The sequence below is a fragment of the Rhopalosiphum maidis genome, chromosome 3 (assembly GCF_003676215.2).
Source record: "Rhopalosiphum maidis isolate BTI-1 chromosome 3, ASM367621v3, whole genome shotgun sequence".
Classification (NCBI taxonomy): Eukaryota; Metazoa; Arthropoda; class Insecta; order Hemiptera; family Aphididae; genus Rhopalosiphum; species Rhopalosiphum maidis.
The window spans coordinates 4,657,249-4,683,177 of NC_040879.1; the positions used below are offsets into that span (position 1 = coordinate 4,657,249).

Sequence of the window (25,929 nt, forward strand, 5' to 3'; positions counted from 1 at the left end):
ATTTATCTTGGTAAATTTTTTCGTTTTTATCGATTACTAAAATAAACTTATGGTTATGAAATATAACGTTTGCTTATCTGTAATCGTTTTCGAACGAATCATTATCTTTATTACTCTTTACCTGCATTATGCTTTTTCTTATTGTACTTTCAGTATGCATTTAGATTTTACCCGTGCCTGTTGTGTTAGTTTTCGTTTCGTGTTTCGGTTTATATTCAAATTGTATATTATTCAACGATGTCAGAAGCAAAAAGGAAATGTCGCCAATATAATACAAATTACTTGATGTACGGATTTATTCCATCACCGTCCAACGCCCAGCTTCCTATGTGTTTACTGTGCAACAGAGTTTTATCTAACGAAGCAATGAAACCGTCGCGTTTGCAAGAGCATCTTCAAAAAATTCACCCAGACAAACAAAATAAAAATGTATTTTTTTCGAATATTAGGGACAAGTTTTTGAAGGCACCGTCAGTCTCAGACTTACTCACAACTTCTTCAACACAATGTGACGATGGTTTAATAGCCTCTAATAATATATCAAAATTAATAGCTAAATCAGGAAAAGCCCATACTATTGGTGAACAATTGATATTGCCAGCTATCAAGGAAGTTCTAGAAATAGTTCTACACCATTCAGCCTCATACAATATCATTAAAAAAGTTCCATTAAGTAACGATACTGTGCGACGACGAAATTATGAAATGGCTGAAGACGTAGAAGTTTCTTTATGCGAGCTCTTGGTATCCAACAAATTTTCCCTTCAAGTTGACGAATCGACATTGCCTGGTAACGAGGCTTTACTATTGGCGTATGTTCGACTTTTTAAGGAAGGAAAAATCATACGAGAGATGCTTTTTGCAAGAACCTTGATAGCAGATACTAAAGGTGAATCTATTTTCAACACCGTCAAAGATTATTTTAAAGAAAAGAATATTCCCCTTGTAAACATTGTGTCTGTTGCCACTGATGGAGCGCCTGCAATGGTGGGTCGTCATCGTGGGTTCATCGCCTTTTTAAAGAAAGAAGTACCAGGTATCTTAGCTGTTCACTGCGTGATTCACCGACAGCATTTAGTTGCGAAAAACCTGAGCGACCGTTTGTATCAGTCATTACGATATGTAATCTCTGCTGTCAACAAAATTCGTAGTAATTCTCTCAATGATCGACTATTTGCACAACTGTGTAAAGACAACGACGAAGAATTCAATCGTTAGATTCTACACACCGAGGTTCGATGGCTCTCCAAAGGCGCGTGCCTCAACAGGTTTTGGAATGTATTCGAATCTATACTTGAGTTCCTTGAAGAGAAAGATGTAGATCTGAGAAGTAAATTGCTACAATTTAAGACCGATATCGCTTATATGACCGATTTATTCGCAAAATTCAATGACATCAATTTGCAACTTCAAGGCGACAAGCTCAATTTCATAACAACTAAATCTATTATTTCTGCTTTCCAAAAAAAACTAACTTTATGGAAGCACAATTTTGATCGCAACGAGTTTAGCCAGTTTCTAATCCTGTCAGATCTACACAAGAACAGTAAGATCTCGTTTGATGACACACAAATTTACTGTCAACACCTTCAATCTTTGGATAAAGATTTTTCACAACGTTTTGAAGATATTTTGTCCCTGGAAGTTCCTCAATGGGTCATAAACCCTTTTGTAAATATTGAATCAGCAAAACTACAGTATCAAGAAGAATTGATCGAAATTTCCACTAACGAGATGTTAAAAGCAAGTTTTAAGAATGGTGAAAACCTCACAGAATTTTGGCTCCAGTCTACTATCAGTCGAATTTATCCTGGGCTGTGGACTGTCGTACAAAAATTAATAATTGCCTTCCCTTCCTCTTACTTCGTTGAGCGAGGATTTAGTGCGGTAACGAATCTAATAATTAAAAAGAAAAATCGACTCGACATCGTAAAAAGAGGAGACTTACGCCTTCATCTCACAAACTTTGAACCAAACGTAAAAAAATTGGCTCACTGATCAATACATTTAAAAACATTTTATTTTCATTATATTCACATTTGTATACATATTTATATATATATTATATTTATTAATTATTCAATATTAAACTTTTCATGTATATTATTTTAATTTTTATTTTAATGAAGTGAGGGGGGGCATTAAAAAATATTTTGTTTCTTAGGGGGGCGGCTGTTATAAAAAGGTTGAGAAGCACTGCTGTATATTGTACATTCAAATAAAGGCTCAAACACCTAACCAGGCGACCAGGTACTTAGGTAAATATGTAAATTTTTGGTCATACAAAAAGTGAGTATGCAACTGAGCACTTCATCCCTGTTTACGACAACCACAAGCTAATCCACAGTTTTTCAAACAACCACAAGAAATATTTTCCAAAAATACTTTTTGGCACTGGTTCATCAAAAACAGGTTGTAATCTGTTGTTTGTTAATTTCCATCCCCAATGTTCTACATTCATTTCACGTCCGTACATGTCTGCACCTGATGAAATGTTCGGAACATATGCTATTTTAAGATTTCCTGTGTAGGAGAAAGTCCGACTAAATTAAATTTTGTTTTTGAAGCATTTCGGACAAAGACAAAAAAGAAATGTAACGGTTGTGATTGATGGAATGTTCTTCATCGGGTGCTCCATAAAGTTCTAAAACATAATGTTCACCTGATTTTAAAATTTCTTCTTGTGATGAATATGGATTATTAAAAAAGTATATGACTTATAATAAATTATTATGAATTATAATAAACACTATTATGGTCAAAAAAGTTATTTATATTAAAGCAAATTGATTAGGGTGGTTTATTAAAGGAAATTTCACTTGTATTGAATTAATATAATTTTACATAAAAAAATGCAATATTACCAGAAGTGGAAGAAGTGGAACTAGCATTTAAAGTAATTATTGTTTCATTATTTGCTCTTCTATCTTCAAAATTAATTTCATTAATATTATCATCTTCACATATTTCATTTTCATCTAATTTATAAAAATATTATTAATATATTATAATGCAACAAATAATAATAAATGAAAATTACATTAAATTAAATTTAACTATAATAAATTATAAATAAAATAAATTTAAATAAGTAAATTAGAAGAAAAAGGAAGTTTTCATTCTTTACTGTTTATAACTTATATTAATTCTGAATTAATAAATTAAATATTATTATACTCATACATAATAGTATATAACAAATTTAGAAATTAAATATCTTAATTTTTTAAAAGTAATAACTATACTTAACTTTTTATAAATACCTACTGCTACTACTACAAAAAATATGTTCATATACCTTATACATTTATTTTAGCTAAATAAATATTTACCAATTTACTATAATTAAATTGAAATAACAATATAATCATTGACTAATGACTATTTTATAATTTAAAGCATTTAATTTATATTATTTTATTGAAATTAAATAATTTCCGTGAGATGAGACTGGTAACTTCTCCAATACGTTGTTTTTATCTTGTATGTCTGATAATGTATTTGATACGTTTGGAATTGGTACTATTTTGTCCATAACTGAATGGTGTGTACCTATCTGTCTTTATATAATATAAATTAGAAATTATGTAAATTTTAGATACTAGTGATACTACTAAAATTTAATTAACTACATTTACCTACATAAGGGTGGATTAGTTTTGTAAAAAATAAGACAAAAATAATAAAACAATGAATAGGTACTTAATTTTATACTATACTAAAATATCTTACAAGTAATGGAACTATTTTTATGTCTCTATGATTAGAAGAATCAATCATTATGCTAAAATATATAGCATTTTTTAAGGCTATGTTCAATCTGAATTCGGCTTCTTTGGCAAACAAATTAGTGATTATACATTCAGTTTTGGTTCTACCCAAAGCACATTTGGGTTCAAATAATGTTGCAACTAATTTAGAAGTACAATCTAAAGATCTAAAACTTTGCATATGTTTGATGATGTGATAAGCTAAAGTTCCTTCTTTAGCTGCAAGTAGTAAATTTTCATTAGTAAGATCATTAGTTTTAAAAAAAATATTTCCCTTTTGACTAAATACAGCAGCATTTAAGGCTACTTTATGTTTTTGTTTTTTGATATGTTTTGTTCTGTTGCTTCGCCTGCTATTTGATATATCAAATTCACTTTTGCAAACTTCACAGTACACAATATGAGGAGATATTGAAGTCGGTTTTATAAACGTAAACTCATTCTTTAGATTTGAATTAAATACACATTTTCTACGTGGTGGACTCATTGTATAACAATTTTAAATTATATTATTTTCTCTCGGAGACTGTTTTCTCGTTTACGGCAGCATGCATTTAACGTTTATCTTTGTTATCTGTTATTCGATGTATTTTTATGTTAAGTTATGTCAGTTATATGGATATGTCCACTGTTGTAAATATCTAAACGGTGGTAATATCACTAATATTCACGACAATTAATAGTCACTATCACCGATAAAACAAAACCGAAAACAAATTGAATTAACCATACTACCAACTAGTGCTACCAACCAATAACAATGCTTTATGCCGAACCATAAAATATAAATTAATATTCAAATTATAAAAAACAGTAAAAACACATAATCACGTATTAGCTCGAATTGTTTAAAAAGAGTACAATTTAATGTACTAAAAACTATTGTTAAGGACACTAGGACACACATCAAAAAAGAGTACTGTCCTGCGAAAAAGAGTACGTCTGGTCACCATATTTATAGTACCTACTCTTAATTAAAAATATATTTAATACAAATAAAATTTGTAAAACACTGAACAAATCAGCAATTACTATTGGTTTAATTAATAATTAGTGACTGTCTATTGACTATTTTATCGTCTATAAATTATAAGAAATATATTATAATTATATCATCATTTATCACAAACTGTACATATTATGATAAAACGATAAAATCAACATCAAACATATCTATGGGTAATCTATAAATAAATCATACATCAGTCGGTTGTTCGTAAACATCAGGACTTCCCAAGACTTATTTGTTATCAATAGGTATGGATAGTTAATATTATAATATTTTATACAATTCACCCAATAATTCCACTTTTACTTATTTACTATTATTATATTACTTAGCTCGCGTCACAAGTCTCAACCTCATTTAAATATATATATATAAAAAAAGACAGGGGCCCAGGCAGCGATTGCTGCCTAGCTGCCTTGGCCAGGCCGACACTGGTTACACAGATTCACCAATAGTATCATAACATAATATTTTAGTTTTTAAGTCTACACGGGTCATTTTAATAGTTTCTCCTATGAATAAAATGAGTAACATTATAAAATAAATTACTTTTTTTTGTTTACTACGTCTTTTAACAAATAAAACTTATTAACAAAATTTTCAATTTTCATTCGCGTTTTCTCGGCCAACCGGTGATTCAACGAAGGTTTGTCATACTGGTTAAAATGTTCTACAGGTAATTCCTCTCCAGAATCGGTTTTTCATTTTTCCAAAAACTCGTTATTTCAAATTTTGAGTTTTCCAAATCGTTTGCCCCAAGTACGACGTTTTGAAAATCCTTGATAAGAGGTTTTCGAAAAATCAAAATGCACGACTTATATAGCTCATTATGGGGATAAATTTAATGTCTCACGATTTTCGTCCTATCTCTCACGGTTTTTCCGTAAAGAAGATCGTAATCGAAAAATTTAAAATTTACGATTATACAATAATATTTGAATTGCAACATACACGAGTTTGTGAAAGAAATTGGGAAATTTTATATTTTAATGTTGGTACATCTGCATTATCGTTCGGCCCATAGACCTATTAATAGGTTGGCTCCAATTTATGAGTTTCTTTCATGAGAATTTCTGGCTGAAGTCTGGTACTCTGGTTGTTACCCCGGAGCCCGCGGCCCACGCTCTATGCGGTCAAAAGTCAAGACAATAGAATTAAAGTTTTTACCGCCATAAGTCAATAAAAGTTATAACTACTGTCAGTGGCGGCTCGTGGGGTTCGTTGAAGGTGGGGCACAAATATTTCCTTCTTTTTCCACTATGAGAACTTTGAACTTACCATCAATTCCTGTTGATTTTTTAAATGAAATAAAAATTTTTACCAAAACCTTATAAAGGTTCTTATAAAGTATCTTGCAAAACAAATAATTAAAAAAAAAATTATGGTTTATAAGTACTTTTAACAATTAACACAATATTATACAGTAGTTATATTTTTGAATTCCAAATCGATCCGTCTGTCTTTTTTCTTCATGAATACTTTGATGACTTCTTCATTAAAATTTGATATTTGATTCACCATTTTCTTTTCAATTGATAACATCTCTAATGCTGTTAATCGCTCTTCTGCCATACTATTTCGAAGAAACCAGAAGTACGACAAAAAAGTATACAAGGAAAACAAAACAAACGGTTCGTTTTAGAACAACCACAAAACCAATCATGTTTTGAATAAATGTCTTTATTAAAACTTATTTTAAATTCTCTAGACTTTGTTTTCTTAATTTGTATTATATTTAAATTTGGCATTGGCCTACCTTCTTTTTTTATTTCAATCTTTTTCTCAAGAGGTAAACTTGAAAAGTGGATATTCAGTAAATGCTCGACCGTAACATATGTATCCATGATGACAAATAATAAAAATATTTAATTAATTAGGTATTAATCACTATACACTATGCACCATACACTAAATAGTAAAAATACTTATTTTATAATATTATAGAAAAATGCACCGATAAGGCGATAAATGACAGTACAAAAGTACTAAACGTTTAATAAAATAAACAAAACACACTTAACAGAATTATTAGAATGAACAAATAATAATTAATTGTTATCTTATCATGTTTTCAAAACCGGCGACGGTCGACAATAACAATACGAAGGCAATAGAACCGACAAAATATTATAAATCGTAATAAAAATAGAATTCGGGCACAATCCGATTGTGCCCGGCAATGCCGTATTAATTCGTGTCGAAAAGTGGGGGAAATCTAGTACTGTTGATCGGATTATCGCCGCCCAATGCGTATATATAGTATACACGTACCGTATCTAGGAGCACCCGTATTTGATAAAACATTGTTTTCGATAATATTCAAACTACCAAGTACCAACTTATATCATGATGGAAGAAATACTTATTCAATATTAATTTTAATAATTGAATATACATTTTTCTTCTTTCTTCTCAATTTTTTAGGTGGGGCACGTGCCCGTGTGCCCTATAGCACGAGCCGCCACTGACTACTGTACTAACTACTAATGCAGTAATGTAATATCGGACTTTCGCAGCCTGAGATATACACAATATTATACATGTTGATGTTAGATACACCTATGATCACCAACACACAGGTTAGTAATTACTCACAAGACACAAGCCAATGGCTGCTTATGAGCGGAGACTGGACAGCAAACGTGACACTGTACTATTCACACTGGTCACATGATCACTACAGCAGTACAGGTGAATATAGCCGCACTTCGCAGCGGAAACGGTTTATGAAGGATGGTTCAAACATGATAAAATTTGTTGTTATGGGTTCTGCCTTCAGAGCCCAGCAGTCAGTAGTTATTTATAGTACTAGTTACCATAAGTAAGTAGGTAGACAGGTAGTTATTATAAGCGTAAGCGTTCGCTGACTTTAATCGCAGATGCAGCGTACTGAATAAAGCGGCCAATTTTTCATATTCAGCCAAATTCATTTTGAAAATTATTAATTGTATAATTCATTAGGCTGTATTCATATAGTGGCTATAGTAATATGATTCGTAATTTGAATTAGGGAACTAATTTTTTTAAACTAGGAATAGTTACAGGATTGTACATGGTAAGAGATTCGTTTATATAAAAAATGCTTTGATTCTTTTATCAATATATTTGTTTGATGATTTGATCATATTATTATGGAATAATTCTAATGCAATTCTCTTGATTTCCTATCTTGCTTTTGAACTTTACAGAATAAAATCAACAATTATTAATTTTTTTTGTTGCTATTGTAAATAATTGAATTGTTAATGTATTTTAAGGTACGATTGAATGAAACGTGTAGTGAAATAGTGAAAGACAATCTATAATTGCATATCAAATGATAGCGGATCAACCAATGGTCCATGTCTAGTGGGTGAGTGATATATTTTCACCCTTGCGTACCTCTTAGTCATTGTTTGCGTTAATAATATGTAAAAGTATTATTTAAATTAAGAAATGCGTATAACTCGATAAAAATTAAATATTGTTAATACAGATATCGTTAAGTTCAATAATATGTAAAATCACTAATATTAGCTAAAATCACAAAGCGTATTATATGTGTTAAATTGCTACTTTTACATACCGAAATAAATGTTTTGTTATATATTATAATTATATTTGTAAAAGGTTCATTGTATATAAGGGTGTATACAATGCCAATATGGTCATACCATATTTCTGTCACAGGTGAGTAGATAGGTGACATCAGTGGCGTATTTTGTCAGTGTCCACGGTGTCTGGACACCCCCCAAACAAAAAAAAAAAAAATTCAATCTTTAATTTTGATAAATTTTAAAGGCAATTTGACAAATAAAAATATGTGATTCATTATGAACTATTTTAATATTATATAAAGTCCTAAACTAATTCGGAAAAAAATAAATTTAGTTTTAAATAATTTACTTATTATCTTATTATAGTTTTAATTATTTATAAAACTGTTATTTTTATAGCACCACTGATATCGAATGTAACAAACAAAATATATAGTAATAATTATTAAATTATTGTGACCGATGATGATTACTATATAGGTACTAATGTATATTAATATGTTTAAATGATATTATGTTATTTTTATTCTATTACAGTAAACATGCAATTTATATTTTTATCTTGCGGCTCCGTGGCCCGTGCCTTCATGCGTCTGTGTTACTTGTTTTTTGTGTATATTTAGATATAAATATATTACAATGATGTTTTTTTTTAATATATATTAATACGTTGGATTTTAAATGTCCATGTATATTTATTTTAAAACATATTATTATTTATCAATTGAATTTGAATCATTTTTCATTTAATCGTCGTCGAAGAAACAAGGCAGATAAAATATACAGTGAAATAGTAATATTATCATATTATTGTCATAGGTGAGTATATTATTTATAATATTTATTTTTCACAAGTGAACATAATTCGTAAATTAATATTCATTAAAATTAAAACATTATAATTAAGTATTTTATTAAGTAAAGATGTTTTAAATAATGCAATTGAAGAATTTAAAGAGTATAATATTACAAAAAAATCTTTAAAACGGCTATGCTCAACTCAGTGGATAGAACGGTATCATGCTGTAAATGATTTTCTAGAACTTTTTGAGTGTATTATTAAATCATTGGACTTAATTTCTAACTGGGAGGATTCAGACACATCTACACAAGTGAGTAATTTGCGTTCTTCCATATTACAAGGTGAATTTATTATCTGTTTACATATTGTAGCTAAAGGATTTGGTCTTGGACTGCCATTATCAAAACAATTACAACGGATAAATATAAATTTAGTAGAAGCTATGAGCCTTGCCGAAGATACCTTAAAAGAATTTCAGACATTACGAACAAATGTAGATATTGAATTTCATGCTATTTTTGAAGATTCAAAAGGTTTAGCAAATACATTTAATGTAAATATATCTATGCCAAGAATAACAGGCAGACAAAAAAATAGAGTTAATATTGTCACTGAATCACCAGAAGCCTATTTTCGAATAAGCGTATTTATACCTTATTTAGATACATTCATCGAACAACTAAAATCAAAATTCATCGACCACATAAATACAATTTTAGATTTTAAATCGCTAATATCTGTTGAACAAAATGAAACGACATTTTTGAAGTTGGCAAAAACTTACACGACTGATTTAAGTGAATGTCAAGATTCTATTTTATTATCAGAATATAAACTATGGCAAAGACGTTTAAAAAATGTTGAGACTTGTAATTTACCAAAAAACGCAATGGAAGCAATAATACTATGCAATCAAGAAATATATCCAAATGTTTTTAAATTGCTACAAATCTTTGCAACATTACCAGTTTCTTCATCATCGAATGAGAGAACTTTTTCAAATTTAAAAAGAATAAAGACTTACTTACGAAACACGATATCTCAAGTAAATATAATTTTTTAATAGTTTATTTTATTTATTTAAAACTAATATATTTTAAATTTTATTATAGAAGAGATTAAATGGTTTGGCCATGTTATCGATTCACAGAAATGAACAAATTACTACTGATGATGTTATGAAGGAATTGAGCTTAAAAAAAGGCGTCTTGAATTTTTTATTTAAATATTAATTTATATAATACTTTGAAGTGTATTTATTATTTTATATTTTAAAAATTATTATTATTTGCTTTTATTTTTATTAACTTACTATTTACTACTTTTAATTAAATAAATAAAAAATGTTTCATTACAATATTTGATGAGTATATAATGAACTTAGTAGTATTAGACGTAAAACAGAGAAATATTGCCACCAATTAACAAATAAGTATATACCTATTACCTATATTAACTGGACACCCCCCTAAAAAGCATACAAAATACGCCACTGGGTGACATTTAGTTGATCAGAATGTGGTGTAAGCGGTGTTGCAAATTTCATGGATAAACAATATTCAAGTAATTTAAAAAGGAAAATACTGTTTTGTATAACTTGCTATAGTAGTAATAAGAGAGCAACAAACATGCGCCAAGCTGCCATTTTTATTGTTTTCTTACTTCAAAAAATTAATAAATAATGGATTTTTTTAAGGGCGTCATTTAAGGGGGTCAGGATGTGCGGTAGCACCCCTTACTTTTAAAATTGTATTTTAATAAAATTGGCACTGTAGCAAGTTCACTAATAGTTGGTCGTAAAAAGGACATTGAAGAAAATCGTCAACATATTTTTTATTTTAATTTTGCACATCATGGAATAAGTTTTGAGCATTGTTCATTGTTTATCGAGTGAGCTCCAATTAAGCTCACTACCAATAATAGCTCAGCTATTAATTTAATCAATTCGTTAAAAGATGAACTCATAAAGCATCGATCAGAAAAATATGTGCACTTTGAAATAATATACCTATAGAAAGGGAGGATGAAAGAAATAATCGACTGCGGGAAAAATACAAACCTTCAAAACAATTTGAAGATTATTTTGTTATGAGTACTTTGGGACAATTAAAAATTACACAGTCAAAGAATAATACTAAAAAAATAAAAACTGACATGTTATATGATGTCATTGACAAGTAAATATCCTTTAATGATATTAATGCTTTTGACTATATGCATAGTGTAGCTTTATTAATGATTAGTTTTTTTGCTTGCTTTCGTTTTCAGATTTATTATGCAACTTAATAAAAGATTTTCAGAATCAACCAATAACTTATTTAAGTTATTTGAAATTTTTGACCCTTCTAGTCCCAATTTTTTTAATCCAGATAGTCTTTATTTAAAACTATTTATAAACCATTATAGTTATTTTAACTTGAATGAAATTCAAATTGCTTCTGAGTTTCCATCAGCAAAAGCACTATTTAATGACAAACATGATGTTGATTTGGACACCATAGCAAAATGCCTAAAAGATTAGCGATAGGCGCTTTTGTTGAAACTTTAAAAATTATTTCATTGGTAAAAACTTTACCAATTACAACGGCATCAAATGAAAGGTATTTTTAATCACTTAAAAGATTTAAGTCATATTTACGCACTACCATGGGTGATGAAAGACTAAATGATCTGATGGAACTTAATGTTGAAAAAGAAGAAATTAACAATATGAATTTAGAAGAAGCTGTAGATATATTTGCTAAGCTAAAAATTCGACGATATCCATTTATTCAAATTAAATTTTTTTTTTCTAGTGCTTTGGTTTTTCCAAAATTATAATAATCATGAAAATAAACGACAATTTATTAATTTAGATATTAAGTCCTTTTTTTATTTGCTGCTGCATTAATTCTTCTTTTAGCTTTTTATGCATCAATTATTATTGGTTTTCACTGTTAATAAGGTAATTAATTATTTATTATATTTTAGTTTCTTTATTGATATTTACTATTTATTTTGAAGCAATGATTCCGAATTGATTTGGTCCATAATGTATGAAAATAATTGAAAACAGGATAATATATACATATACGTTTGTATTTTTATATGGCCTGCTGAAATTTCAAAATGGCCTGCTTGAAACTTCGCATATTCGAAAAAAAACCTGAAATGATGCTCCTGGTTTTTTTTAATTGGATAGTGGAAACATTTTTTTTTAAAATTTGTTTGTATTGATAACTTATGAACTTCAGCTTAAGTGTAAATTGTTTCTCGTATAGAAATATAAGCCAAAGAATTAAATAACTCTCAAATAATGTCTATTATTAGGGTATTATAAAGAATATTTTTTTTATATAAAAGGTCATGTTTTTTTTAAATTTTTTTTTTTTAGAAAAAGCAGACAGCATTACGTTTGAATATTTCAACACTCGCTAGTATAGAATTGAAATCATCGCAAGAGTAGAAAACTTAAAATCTTACAAAAATAATTACATATTATTATATTAAATTTATTAAAAAAATTGTTTTATTATGTTAATAAGTTATTATAATTTTTTTTCAGTAGTTTTTAGGATGATATCAGTGTAGTTTAATGTTACACATAATTTAATTGGCCTAATATACAACTTAAAGTTAATATCATTTTGTTTGTTTACATGTTTAAATTTTTTTACAATATGTGACCATTTTTAAACTTATGTTTTACTTAAAACTTGCATAAAAATTGAATCATCATAAAAAAGGACACAGATTATGTTCTTAACTTAAAGTTTGATGATAAGTCAATTGACTCACACTTCATTTTAAAGTTTGCAAGACTAAGATTAACTCTTGTCAAATACTTATTTGCTATGCTGAATCGTAAGAGATAGATAAAAATTATTGTGCTAACATATAGGAAATCATGTATATGGCATTTTTTTTCCATTCATATTTAAATACCTATTTTTTAATGTCAAATACAATATACATTATTATGAAACAAAATTAAAAATTATTCGTCATGAGTACATAATATATTACCTGTTAAAAAATTGGTTACAGACCATTATTCATACAATTATATTTTAGAATTAAGAACAATGTCTGAAATTATTAAAATGCATACCTAATGTAACAACTAAAAATTAATATTTTTTAAAGTTATTTGCTATAAATTATCATTAATCAATTTTATACTTAAAGTTTTGAAAATACTGAACTTTATCAATGTAAAATGTTGTTTAAATGGCTTTAAAAGTATTTTACGATTTAATTAACCAATTTTAATGACAATTTTTTTTATTTTTTAGCGGTAGCAGTTTTTGTGCGATCTATACGACCAATAACGACCTACTTCTATAGATATCCTAACCTGTTTTTTTCCTTTAAGTGGAACCATTATATGATAATATTTTGGTTATATACCACATTGGAGTGTATACGAAAGTATTGGGAACTCCGCTTTATCCTTAACTACGTGGACCATTGATTTATAATTATATATAATATACAATTTAAATCTGGTGTTATACCACGGCAAGAGTGTATACTAAAGTATTGAGAACTCTAAACCTATTTGCCTGATTAAATATTTGATTTTAAGTTCAGTATACTGTACTATTAATACAAACACCTTTAGTTCAGTGTGTGTACCTATACTAGTTTGTGAACTTTTAATAAATAATACTATTTCTATACATAGTATCTTTCATTAACACATTAATAAAACAAGTTATTTTTTAATTATTTAAACAAAAAGAATCACAATGTTCAATAACATTGATATGGAGCAATGCAGTGGAATAAACGGTTCGTCAAAACTCTCCACACTTGTTGAGAGTGATAATAAGATAGAAGTATCACTTAATAAAAAAAATATGTGGGCGTATTCAAAAAGTAAGTCTAAAGAATAGAGTTAAGGATGTTGCCGATTGCATTAGATTAAAATACCCATCTATAATAGATGAAACTGTTAAAATGTCTGACCCGAGAATAATAGATATTTGCAAAGAGATATTTAAAACAAATAATATAAAAAAACTTAGTTATAACTTAGTTCAAGCATTGTCGGCGAACAGCTCAACGCTGTGTAAACTCGTTAGAGGAACTACAGAAACTAATATCCTTGCAAACATAAAATATTTAATACCTAACAATGAATTGGTCCTACACCCATATTCAGCTATAAATGAAATTTTTAGATCAAAAAAAATCACTAAAAGTAAAAAAAAAATAGTAAGATAAGTTTACTCTGTAAGAGTCAAAGGTCTCATACAATAATCAAGGAAATCTCTTTATCTGTAAATTGTGATGAAGGTTTCGACACACTTTTGCCGTTACAAATCAGTGAGTCTATTGTTGAGAACAATTTAGATGTCGGTGACAGAGTAGTGGATGTCACTCAACACTCATTGTCAAATATAAATTGTAAGTCCAACAAATTAGGAATCAATGACAATGTCGACAACTTGAGGGTTGACAATTCAGGTAAGAATCCCTATGAAACTGACAATATCACAGTACTGAATAGCTGTACTAGAGATCCTCGTACAATTGCTAGTACTAATAAAAAAACAAATTTTGATAAGCCCTCCAACGAAGTACTATGGTGGGATGTTAGGCGAAAACTAGATTTAAAAGTCGACTGTGACATAGAGTCAGAGATTTCTAAGTGTACAGCGATAAAACAAACAAATGAACATTTAGAGAGTGACTGTGGAGTCTCTGAACTTAATTGGACGTTAGACGTTTTGAATAGCAGTTTCTTTAGATCCGGTAAAATTAAAACGATTGAAGAGACAAATAACTCTTTGGCTGCTAACTATTCTAATGTTATTACTTCTACTCCAATTAGGTTAAATGTAAACATTTCTAGACAACAAACATTTACACATTCATCGCAAGCCGTTGATTTTAAATGTAATAAAAGTTATGTTGACGGTAATTATTCTCCTATGAAATTTATAATGCTACCGAATCAGGCGGAGTTGATAGATACTGTAACTCCGATAAAATTGTCAGAAATTATTGTGGTTTGTAGCACTCCTGAGGTGGACGCAAAAGCGCTTCCCAGGAATTCCAAAAACATATTTCCGTCGACAATAAGTGGTACCCTAGAAAATAAAAAAGAAAAGCGATATAATTTTTCGTATCTAAACTCTATAGAGGATACTTTTGAGTTATCCATTAGCGAATGGAATAAACTTGAAAAATTGTCTAATGAACATGGTAGAATGTCAAAGGCCCTTAGAAATACGTTGATTAGAGATAAGTTTGTAACCGTTAATAACTCTTGTATTCTGCCCATAAAAAATATTGATAAAAATAGTCGCGGTGAATTCAGTAGTATTTATGGTTATTGCAGACACAATACTTGTAAAAGTTTTAAGTTTGATTTTGAAAAAAAAAATTGAAAGCGTCGTTAAGGTGTATGTTCTTAGCAATCAAATAAACTATAGCCATGGTGGAAAATGAACAAACTTTCTAAGAGGACCGGAGCAAATGAGTTATCGAAAAGAGGCAAGCCACACAAAACCGTTGGTTTTGAGGCAAAAAAATGTTATGAAATCTTCTCCTAGCAAAATTAAACTTGGGAACCTTCAAAACATAAGATCAACCAGTGTGTATAACAGTGTCACACGAGATTCTGAGTAAGTTTGATTTCAATAGCGATGACAGATTATATATGGTACAAATGGATTCTGAAAACTCGTGAAACACGTGTCCCACCCAAAGACCTAACTTCAAATGTTACAAACTCAGTAAGGAACAATTGATGATTTTGAATAAAATCAAAACGCAGTAAAAACTGTAAAAACATTTTTAACGCCTGGTAGTTACTGTTCGCTTATTGATAAAACACCAGTAAAATATGATACTTACTCTAACAGACTAATAAAAGACGTCAATTTTTATAGACAAATGATCAGAAACAACGATTACATAGATAAAATCGAGTATACTGTAAGCATATATAATCACGTAGAGAACATTATAGGTTACTCGAAAATTTGTTTTCAGATTTTGATACATTATCCGATTATCGGTCGGAGTGTCCTTATGAGTGCACAAAAATGTGGCTTTCAAATTTTTGATATCTATTATATTGTCTAGTTATTCTGTGAAATATAGCAAAAAGTCAAACACCCAAATATTCAGTTAGGATTTGGTTTTTGCAATTTTTGAAAACACAAATATTATAAAGAGAAGGTGACCATTAAAGAAAATAGTTTTCTCGTTATGCCTTGAAATGTAGGAGGTTCACATTGGATAATAGCATTTGTAGATTTTTGTACAAAAGAATGTTTCATAATAAACTTTCCTAGTGTTGATCTAAAAATAAATATCATAATAATATAAATCTAAAACACGAAATCAGAAATACATGGTTTAATACGACAACTCCAATGTTCAAAACAAAAAGTCGGACAACGTTGCCCAGGACAACGTAAGTACATTCTTATCAGTCGTCGACGGGGAAATAATGTAAACATCATAATTATTATTTATTATAATTAAATATGAATAAAATATCGATTTATTTAAACGATTTCTTGTAAAACACGTTGCTCGTTAATTAGAAACAAAAATATTTCCCGTTTTAAACACGATAAGCGTCCTCAACGTTGCACTCTATAATCGTAAGTATTGAATACTTAAAAACAGATCGCGTTAAGATGGTGCTCGTCCTGAACGTAATAGATAACAATAATGCTTTAAACAATTGCAAATCAGCTCCAATGCGAGTTATTATAATTTTAACTAACTACAATATATAGCATAGAACAATAGTCAGCAGTAAGTATGTCTAATGCTGAACGCAGTACAATAAATTCTTATAAGTATATATATAAAGATGTTAAAAATGAGTTTTAAAGCTATTATTGCTATTATTTATTCAATATTCTTAACGTAAAATTTGCAATGTTATTAGTACTTGAAAGTTGAATTGAAAAAAAAATATTATAAGGGGAAACGCAAAAATGAAAACAAAATATGCGTACATGAAAATGTAAATAAAATTATTGATTAAGAAATAAATAATAAGAGATATCTATTAAATATAAATAATATAATAATTATATATATAATTATATATTTAATATCTATTATATCTATTTACTCCTCAAAAATTTTGGATAGGCTTATACTGGAAAAATGATTTAGCTTGTAAAAACCTAAATGTATATAATGCTTGGATGTATATTTATAAGTGGTCTAACAATGTTAAAATTTAAATATACATAAAACCTTAAAGTAAGTATAATTTATAATGTTCTGTTTGTAGTTTTAAATTAATACTTGTATAACATTAAAAATATAATCATATACAAATATTTAGCTTTTAGCATTAATTCAATATTAAATTAGTGTTATAAAAGTAATATTCTTATTACAATATTATTACAATACTACTGGAGTATTACAATATACACATCAAATATACAATAGGTATTTAATATTTCAAATGTTTAATATTAGAAAATTTCTATGTGTGTTAGCGCCAATAACGCGAAATATAATATTAATACGGCGATTCATGCACGTATATATTTTTTTTAGAAATACTAGCACCTATGCAATTTAATGTAGATACTAATAAATATTATATGATAATAGGTAATACAACAAAATAAAAACGGCGATTATAACAATAATAAAAAAACAGTATCACTAGCTATTTGAGCCACTAAATAAATGTATTATAAAGAAAGGGATTAGCGAACTTTTTGAATATAATAATATAATTAGCAACGGCCTAAATCACACGACGTATGGAAAGACGGTTACTCTCGGTCCACCAGCGGCGGCATATAATAAGGTTAATACTACTGCTAAAAGGTTTTTTAAAAACCATCATATATCAGCTGAAATCACCGGCATTGATGAAACGCTGATTATAAGGTTTGGAGTTATTCTTCAGTCGATCAAGTGGTCAAAAATAAATTTGATTAAATTTAAAAGATTATTGTTGGGATACTGCAAATCTGTATGTAAGATTACATGAATGGTATTACATGCCACACAGCGTACATAAAATATTGATTCATGGATTTGTAATAATAAGTTCATAAGTTCTTTTGTAATATCAATTGGTCAGTTGAGTTGATTCACGAATCTCGAAATAAGGATTAAAAAAGGTATCAAATTATACAAGAAAAACATCACTAATTTATACGAATACGGAATTAATAAACAGGCTACTCTATTCTTAGATTCTAAAATAAGCGGACTTTAAGAAATTAATCAAAAAAGAAGATTTTTCTCTGTTGAAGTCAAACAGCTATTAGAAGAGAACGATTCCGACAATGATTCAAACACGGACGAAAGTAAAGAAGAAATGGACGAAGAAAATTAAAAATATACAAAAATTACCTATGAATTGTCAATTAATTATAAATATAGCCATATAGGTTAGGTACCTATTGTAAAATGCGGACATTTAATTATCAATATACCTACTTAACTAGTACAATTATATTTATAATAAATATGTGTAAATTTATAAAAAAAAATGATTAATATTATTTTTATCGAAAACTATAAAATTGATAATTTGAAAAAAAATTTAGTCTAATGGGTAAAAACATAATGAATGGTAGAAAAGTAAAATAGCATGAATCATAATATATAATTACTCAATTTAACGAATTGCTGAAAAAATAAAAATAAAAATATGATATTTTAATTTTGGCCAGATATTTTCGACTTTAAAACACTATGCGTCCGTGGGTATTAAGACATTTATTTCTAAATTTCGAAGTAGTAATGAAAACGTGAGGAAAACACCTAGGGCGTCTTTTCCGATCACTATTAGGAGCATGAATACTTGTTTTTTGATTTTATATGTTTCTATGTATAAACAGGTCATTCACTTTGTGTCATCACAAAGTAACTTATTTAAGCACATTTATTATTCCATTCAATATTTTTAAACATTCACCTGTTCATAGTTCAATATAAAATAATATATTTATAAAGTTTCTATGACAAAAAAACGGTTTTAAGTTAGTTAATAAATAAAACATGATTAAATTAATGACAACAATAGTTTTAAAAAATTGATCAAAAAATATGTCAGAAGCTATAGTACATATTTTATTCCCAGGTATTGATCTTATTTCATTTGTTAGAAAAATATTGTAAACTAATACATTTTAGAAATTTGTAGGTACTCTCGATATTGAAAATCAAGATTCGTACTCTAGCACTAGAGAAAATGAATTAAGTTCATCAATTAATGAAAAAGTTCCTATTGAAGTTTCGGAAAATGAAATAAGAACAGATAATTTGGTATCTACATCATCTGGATTCAATGACTCTGAAATTCCAAGTTAATATAAACCTGAAAAAGAAGTAATTATTTTATTTTTATCTACTACAAGTTCTTGTTCTATATATTTTCAGCACCAAATCTTTGTAGAATATGTTTACAGTCTGATTTGGATGAATCAAATAAATGCATCTCTCCTTGCTTTTGTCGTGGGAGTATATCCAAGGTGCATAAAACGTGTTTGGAAAAATGGCTCCTTCAAGCCAGCTCTACTGTTTGTGAAATTTGTACATATGTATATAAAACCAGACGGGTCACAAAGTAATATTGAAATATAAAAACAATACACTATTTTATGATGAACAATTATATTTTATAAGATATTACTTCGTCATTTTTACAAATAAAATTATACTAATCAAATGAAAAAATAAAATAAATTTTGATATAAAATTACACGATTAATTTAATATATTTATTATATTATAGATATTCATTACTAGGATCAATTAAAGCATGGTTTTTCAGTAGTGAAAGCATAGAAGAAATTAAAGAATTATTTTATGATGGATGTGTGTTGGTTATTACATTACCATTTATATCCTTATTTTCGTACGTCGGATTTTCTATAACCGAGCATATTTTCAACACAGATGTACAGGTAATAAAAAAACAGTAACATTTTAAAATGTTATTGTGGTATTAAATTTAACAACATCTATTTTATAACATTGTATACACTATACATATTATATAATTTTAATTATTTTTATTATTTTTTTTTTATTTGTTTAAGTTTTATTTTTAATTCGATTTTAGGTAACTGGGTAGATTAATTTATAAAAATATTATGTCAACAACTCATGTATCTCTGCTTCCTCCATTATCTTTCTCTCTCAGAAATTATAACCTTTATGTGATCTCTCATGACTGGATCTTATGGTTTTGAAATTTATTTTTCTAATGTCACATCCTAATTTTTTATTATTCCATTCAATATCCATTATTATTCCATTCTAGATTCACTACATTTTACACTTTATTTGTACTATAGTAAAATAGAAGGTCTTTTTTGTATATAAGCGTACATATCGAAATGTACTCTAAATAGATTTAAAAATATTTTTCACCGATACATTTGTCAGGTTACGGGGAAGGTTTTAATGTATAATTTGTCTTGGAAAATTAATTGGGTGTTGCAAACTGTTACCATCACCACGATTGTGTGATCACGATGTATTCAATCGAAACATTAGATTTGTCGGCCACACTGAAAAATGTGAACAGTAGTACACTCGATAAGTGAAATCTTTTAACGTTATTGGTGTATTTTTCATATTATTGTGTGGGTGCTATTACTACGTCGACGATGGATCATGCTAAATTAGATATATTTGCTTGATGTAGTTGTGGCGTGGTGGTGATATTGTATATTGGTAAACGTTAAAATAAATCCATGTATAATGAAATAAAGTAAAAATAAAAAATAAAATAAAGTTTATTAATAATAAAAATAATCGGAAAATATTGAAATTATATATTTACAAACATTGATAAGCGCAGTATATTATTTTGGTTGTATAGTGTAGGTACACTTCTTTAAATAACGTCAGAATGCTTAAAATATAATCACAATTATCCATATTAGAAAAAAAATACAGGAAAAAATTAATAATAATAATAAAAATGTAATTTATTTTGAATACTAATGTCTTAATATATTTATATATATTTTATTGATTTTTAATTTTGAAAAAACATAATTTTTAATAACACTGTATAAAACATAGATATAGATAATAAACTAGATTGCTAACCAGTGATATGATGTGAAATTATTAGTATCTATTTTGAAAAGGTCAAATGCATGCCGCAATCCCACCAAAATTTAAATTCTTGTTTAAAATATTTGAAATGAATTTTAAAATAATATATTTCTTAAATATAATATTTATTTAATATGTAATTCTTTAAATGTATGATTTAATATTTTAAACCATAAAGGAATTATTTGTTTAAACCAATCTATTGTTCTTTAACATATTATATAATATACTATTAACTATAAATAATATTTAATCAAACAATCAACTAGAAATTGTTCCTTATTGACTTCTCATAAAAATTCTTTGTTTCCATTAAAATCAAAGTATAAAAAAAATAAACATGTACTAGAAAATGAGGAACAAATAAAAAAAAATTATCATCAGTACTTACATGTGAAAAATGCATCAAAGCAGTGACAGATGATTCATATGTAAAAGATCATACATATTGTACTATTGAAAATGAATCATTTAAAACTCTCACAAGAATGAAAAACAGAGAAGGCTTAGAATTAGCATCGGAAAGTGTTTTAAAAGTTATCAAAACCACTGAAACATACTTTAAGTCTGTAGTTCAAAATACATTAGCACTATCGTCAACTCTTTTCCCTGAAACTATAGATTGTTGGTATGTAAGGCATACATGCAAGACCTCACAAAATTAAATTAATTAACCAAATTTCACATACATATTTAAATGTAAGATTACATTCTTATAGTAAAATATTAACTTCTACAATAATGAAGGTGACTAGCAAAAGCCAAAATCTTCATAAAACTATTTTATTTTACAACATGTAAAAGTATTTATTTTTTTATATAATGTAACATTATTTTAATTTATCAAAATACCTATACACATACTACCTAGTTAAAAAACTGTACTATTAAATAAACCTAAGTATTATTAAAAATCGGTAATAAAATAGTATTTACTGAATAATACTTCTAATTAAACTTACCTAATTTATATGTTTATAAATAAATTATAAACATAACATGAAATTATTCAATAGATCATCAACATTTGAAATTAATTAGATAACAATAAATTATAAATTATTTAACAAATGTCAAATAATAAAATTAATGTGTTACCTTCACGAAAAAAAGACATTTTCATTTTTCAGTTAGAAATTGTATTATCAAAATTATAACATGATATGATACAAATGACCTACTAGTAATGGCGGATGTGTGGCTTCAAACGTTTATATGGTTAGTATAGGGAACCTAGCAATCTAGTATATTATCTATATCTGTGGTATAAGTTTAATTTAATGTATTTTACTTTTTTTAAATAAACTTTATTAATTCATTTTGTTGACGATTGTTCAGACATGTCTTCACTATTTAATTTTTTATATTTTTCTGAAAAACTAATTAATTTTAATAATTAAATTATTATATTTAAAGTAGAATATTTAATTGGAATGTTATTTTTTCTAGAATTTTAAATATTTCACACCACCTATCTTCGGCTTTTGAACCATTTTTCCAGTTTTTCATTTCAACCTTCATTACATTTATTACATGATTCAATTCGTCAAAAATTTCATCTTCATCGAATTTGAATGTTGGATTATTCTTAATAATACATTTAAAACTTTCTTGAATGCCACTCAAAATTGGAAAATCTAGAACGTTATCTTGTACGAAAAACTTTTAGTGATTCAAAGTGATATCCCCATTTTTCCACGTACGATAAAAAAGTGTCATCAAACTCATCTGTTATCTCAATAATTTTTTTCACTATACAGTTTGTTCTTATCATGATCGGAAATAAGTTGAGCTAACTCTGATGTAAAAAAATGTTGATTTTTCCGATTTTTTTATTGTACCACATAACACGTATTTTATTTCTTCATACACCTCGCATGCCGTTCACCTTCTATCTTTATTGTATCACATACCACTTTCAACTGGCTGTACAAAATATAACCATGCAACGGATACAAAATCATTAAAAAAAGTTCTTAATACTGTAGGTCACTTTTATTGTGACATAAAATATGATTTCAATGCAGAATATAAATCTATTATTCTACAAACAGCTGGCTGAAAGAAAAAACAACGCGTTTTTACAGATCTTAAAATAGTTTTGTACTCAATACTAACACAATCGAAAAATCCTTTAATTTTACTATAGGAACTATATAAATATGAAAATACTGAAATATTTTATTAATTATGAGTTCAATGCCAGTTGGCAAAATATCAGCACTACTATGCTGATAGTATATCATTGTGCGGAATATAAGCAGCATAGCCAATACCGGAAATATTTCTTTTTAATTTTTGATTTGGATTTGCAATAACGTTATTTAAGCCTTTTCTCGAGACGCTGCCAAAATTTGTATTGCAGTTGTCACCGAAAATGCAACAACATTATTTATTAATTATAATTTTTTAAAACATTCATTATGCAATCTTATAAAATATTTGATGTTTCTCATTTTAAATTCATAAATTCTGACACTTATTTTTACTCCTTCTAGGGGGTTAAAAAATCGAATTAGAATTGGAACCTGTTTTAAATTTTTATGGTTTGATGTGTCTAGCATAATTGTTAAAAATTTAATGAATTTTAGTTCATCTAACATCTGTGGAATGGAAAAAGGAGCTATTAGATTTACATTTATAGATTTACATTTTATACGAACACAGGAAAATATTTTTTTTGTAAATTGTTTTTATAATTTTAAATAGATTTTTGTGGTTTAACTGTAAAAACAAAATATAATAATAAATAATAAATAACAATTTGATCAAAAAAAAGTGCACGGGGGCAGCTAGTTCTCAATAATTATTTTTATAAGTCATTATTCTCTTCACTCTTAAATCTTTTTTTTCGTCTCCTCGTATTATATACCAATAATATTATTACCTCTCGCCTATTCACTCGCAAATCACTGATCTTTTGGACCCTCTTTATTGACGTATTAAACATCAGCTATCAATCTAATGCGACCTAATTTTAATCGTTACTTACAATATCCATGATAATAACATATAGGAATTGCATAATGTATAAATAATATATATATATAAATTATAAATATCAATATTATCATAATAAATTATACATTTTAACATTTTTAAATCAATATTTTTCAGATAAAATATGACATGGTTTATCGAGTTGTATCATTTAGCGCTTGTTGGGCAATACTGTGCGCAGATTTTTTCTTTTGTTTCTGGACTTCTTGCCGAATACAACATCATGTCTTAAATTGGTATAATTTCTACAAAAATAATCAATCGATAATTTTAGAATCGGAACTTCCAGAGGACTCTATGTGAATCCATTAATTGTCAAAGACTTTTAATCGAGATGTGACACTAAAATTATACAACATTTTTAATAAAAAATTTTAAAAATCAAAAATAATTTTTAAAATTGTAAATAAATTGAAATTTTCAAAAAGTATTTACACAGTGAATCTCACTCATTATTTCAAAATCTATTAACATTTTTTTACATAATTTGCAGTCGAAATAAAACTATATTTTATTAATTTTTTTTAAATTTTTTATTTTTATAACCTTAAAGGTTTTACTTTTTTTAATGATAACATATATTTTTAGTTAAATATCTTGATATTACCTATGTGATATTTCTGATAAATATTGTTCGGAGTACGTGGATACATAAAAATTGAAATTTGGTTGAGTAGTTTAGACGTATTTAGACGATTTATATAGGTATAAAACTAAGATAACGAACTCCACTATCGATTGAATCCTGTTTTTTTGGATGACATTAAATAGTATTTTATACGCTAAATATTAATTTATGTTGTATTGTATTTTATTAAAAACGATGTTCCTAATACATTTTGTATTTTTGTATAATAAATGTAATGTTTTGCCAACTAACAAAATGATGACAACTGCTATGGGAGCTTCACTGATAGAAAAATAAATAATATAGGAGTTCCTTATCTAGTGTAGTGAAGCACAGCTTGGACGCTTCTTGTGTATTACCAAATTACTTCTATCATTTAAAAGAAGGAAAAATCTTCTCATTTTACATCTGTTGTTATAAAATTCAAAATATTGTTCTGTTGTCCGTTCATGGCTCATTGTTCACCCATCAGTTATATGAGTCATAAACTCATAACTTATCGAAATTGAATTTTATTAAATATTTGTTTTTTTGTTAATTGCTTTACCAGCACCTTAACATGATATTCATCTGTACCGCGAGGACTTGTGTGAACAGTAAGGTGAAAAGCAGAAATAAAGGTTATAAACTACATAGGTACGTTTCCCAATGACATATAAGTTTGGTAATTTTTTAAAAATACAAGTCCATCGCCACGTTTTAAAGCCGTGGAAACTGAGTTGCCGGCGAATTGTTATACAACTCCGGAAGGAAAATTTTGGAAATTTTTAATTATACATAATTACGACCACTTTTAAAACGGTATACCTACTGTGCAGTTAATGTTTCTTAACGTTTTGAGAACGTTATTATAGTGTTTCATGATCAAAGTTGCTTTGTAACATAAGCGCGATATCACCGGTTTGTTTTTGTGTGTTATACAAAGTTATAAACAGTGAAGTATTGCATGAAACGTACCATAGATGTTTTTGTGTGCTGTTTATAGTACCTACAGACATATATATTATACTAGATACCCGACTGTGTATATTATTGTACACTCCAATAACAAGTTGGCCGCCATATGCAGTAGGGGCAATGTTTACAAACTTATGTTATCAATAAAAGTGATAATAAAATTG

General features: G+C 27.6%; 1 protein-coding gene and 1 pseudogene across 1 annotated transcript; both read left to right on the forward strand.

Annotated features, from left to right (window-relative positions):
• The first annotated feature begins 237 nt into the window (after positions 1-237).
• LOC113560062 lies at positions 238-1,998 on the forward strand (annotated as a pseudogene).
• An 11,849-nt stretch (positions 1,999-13,847) lies between these two features.
• On the forward strand, positions 13,848-24,483 carry LOC113560063. The gene is made up of 7 exons (XM_026965843.1): positions 13,848-13,977; positions 14,398-15,352; positions 17,833-18,070; positions 19,243-19,414; positions 19,489-19,675; positions 19,844-20,015; positions 24,298-24,483. Exons 1-7 carry the CDS (start codon positions 13,848-13,850, stop codon positions 24,481-24,483), a joined length of 2,040 nt encoding a protein of 679 aa, XP_026821644.1.
• Positions 24,484-25,929: the final 1,446 nt, after the last annotated feature.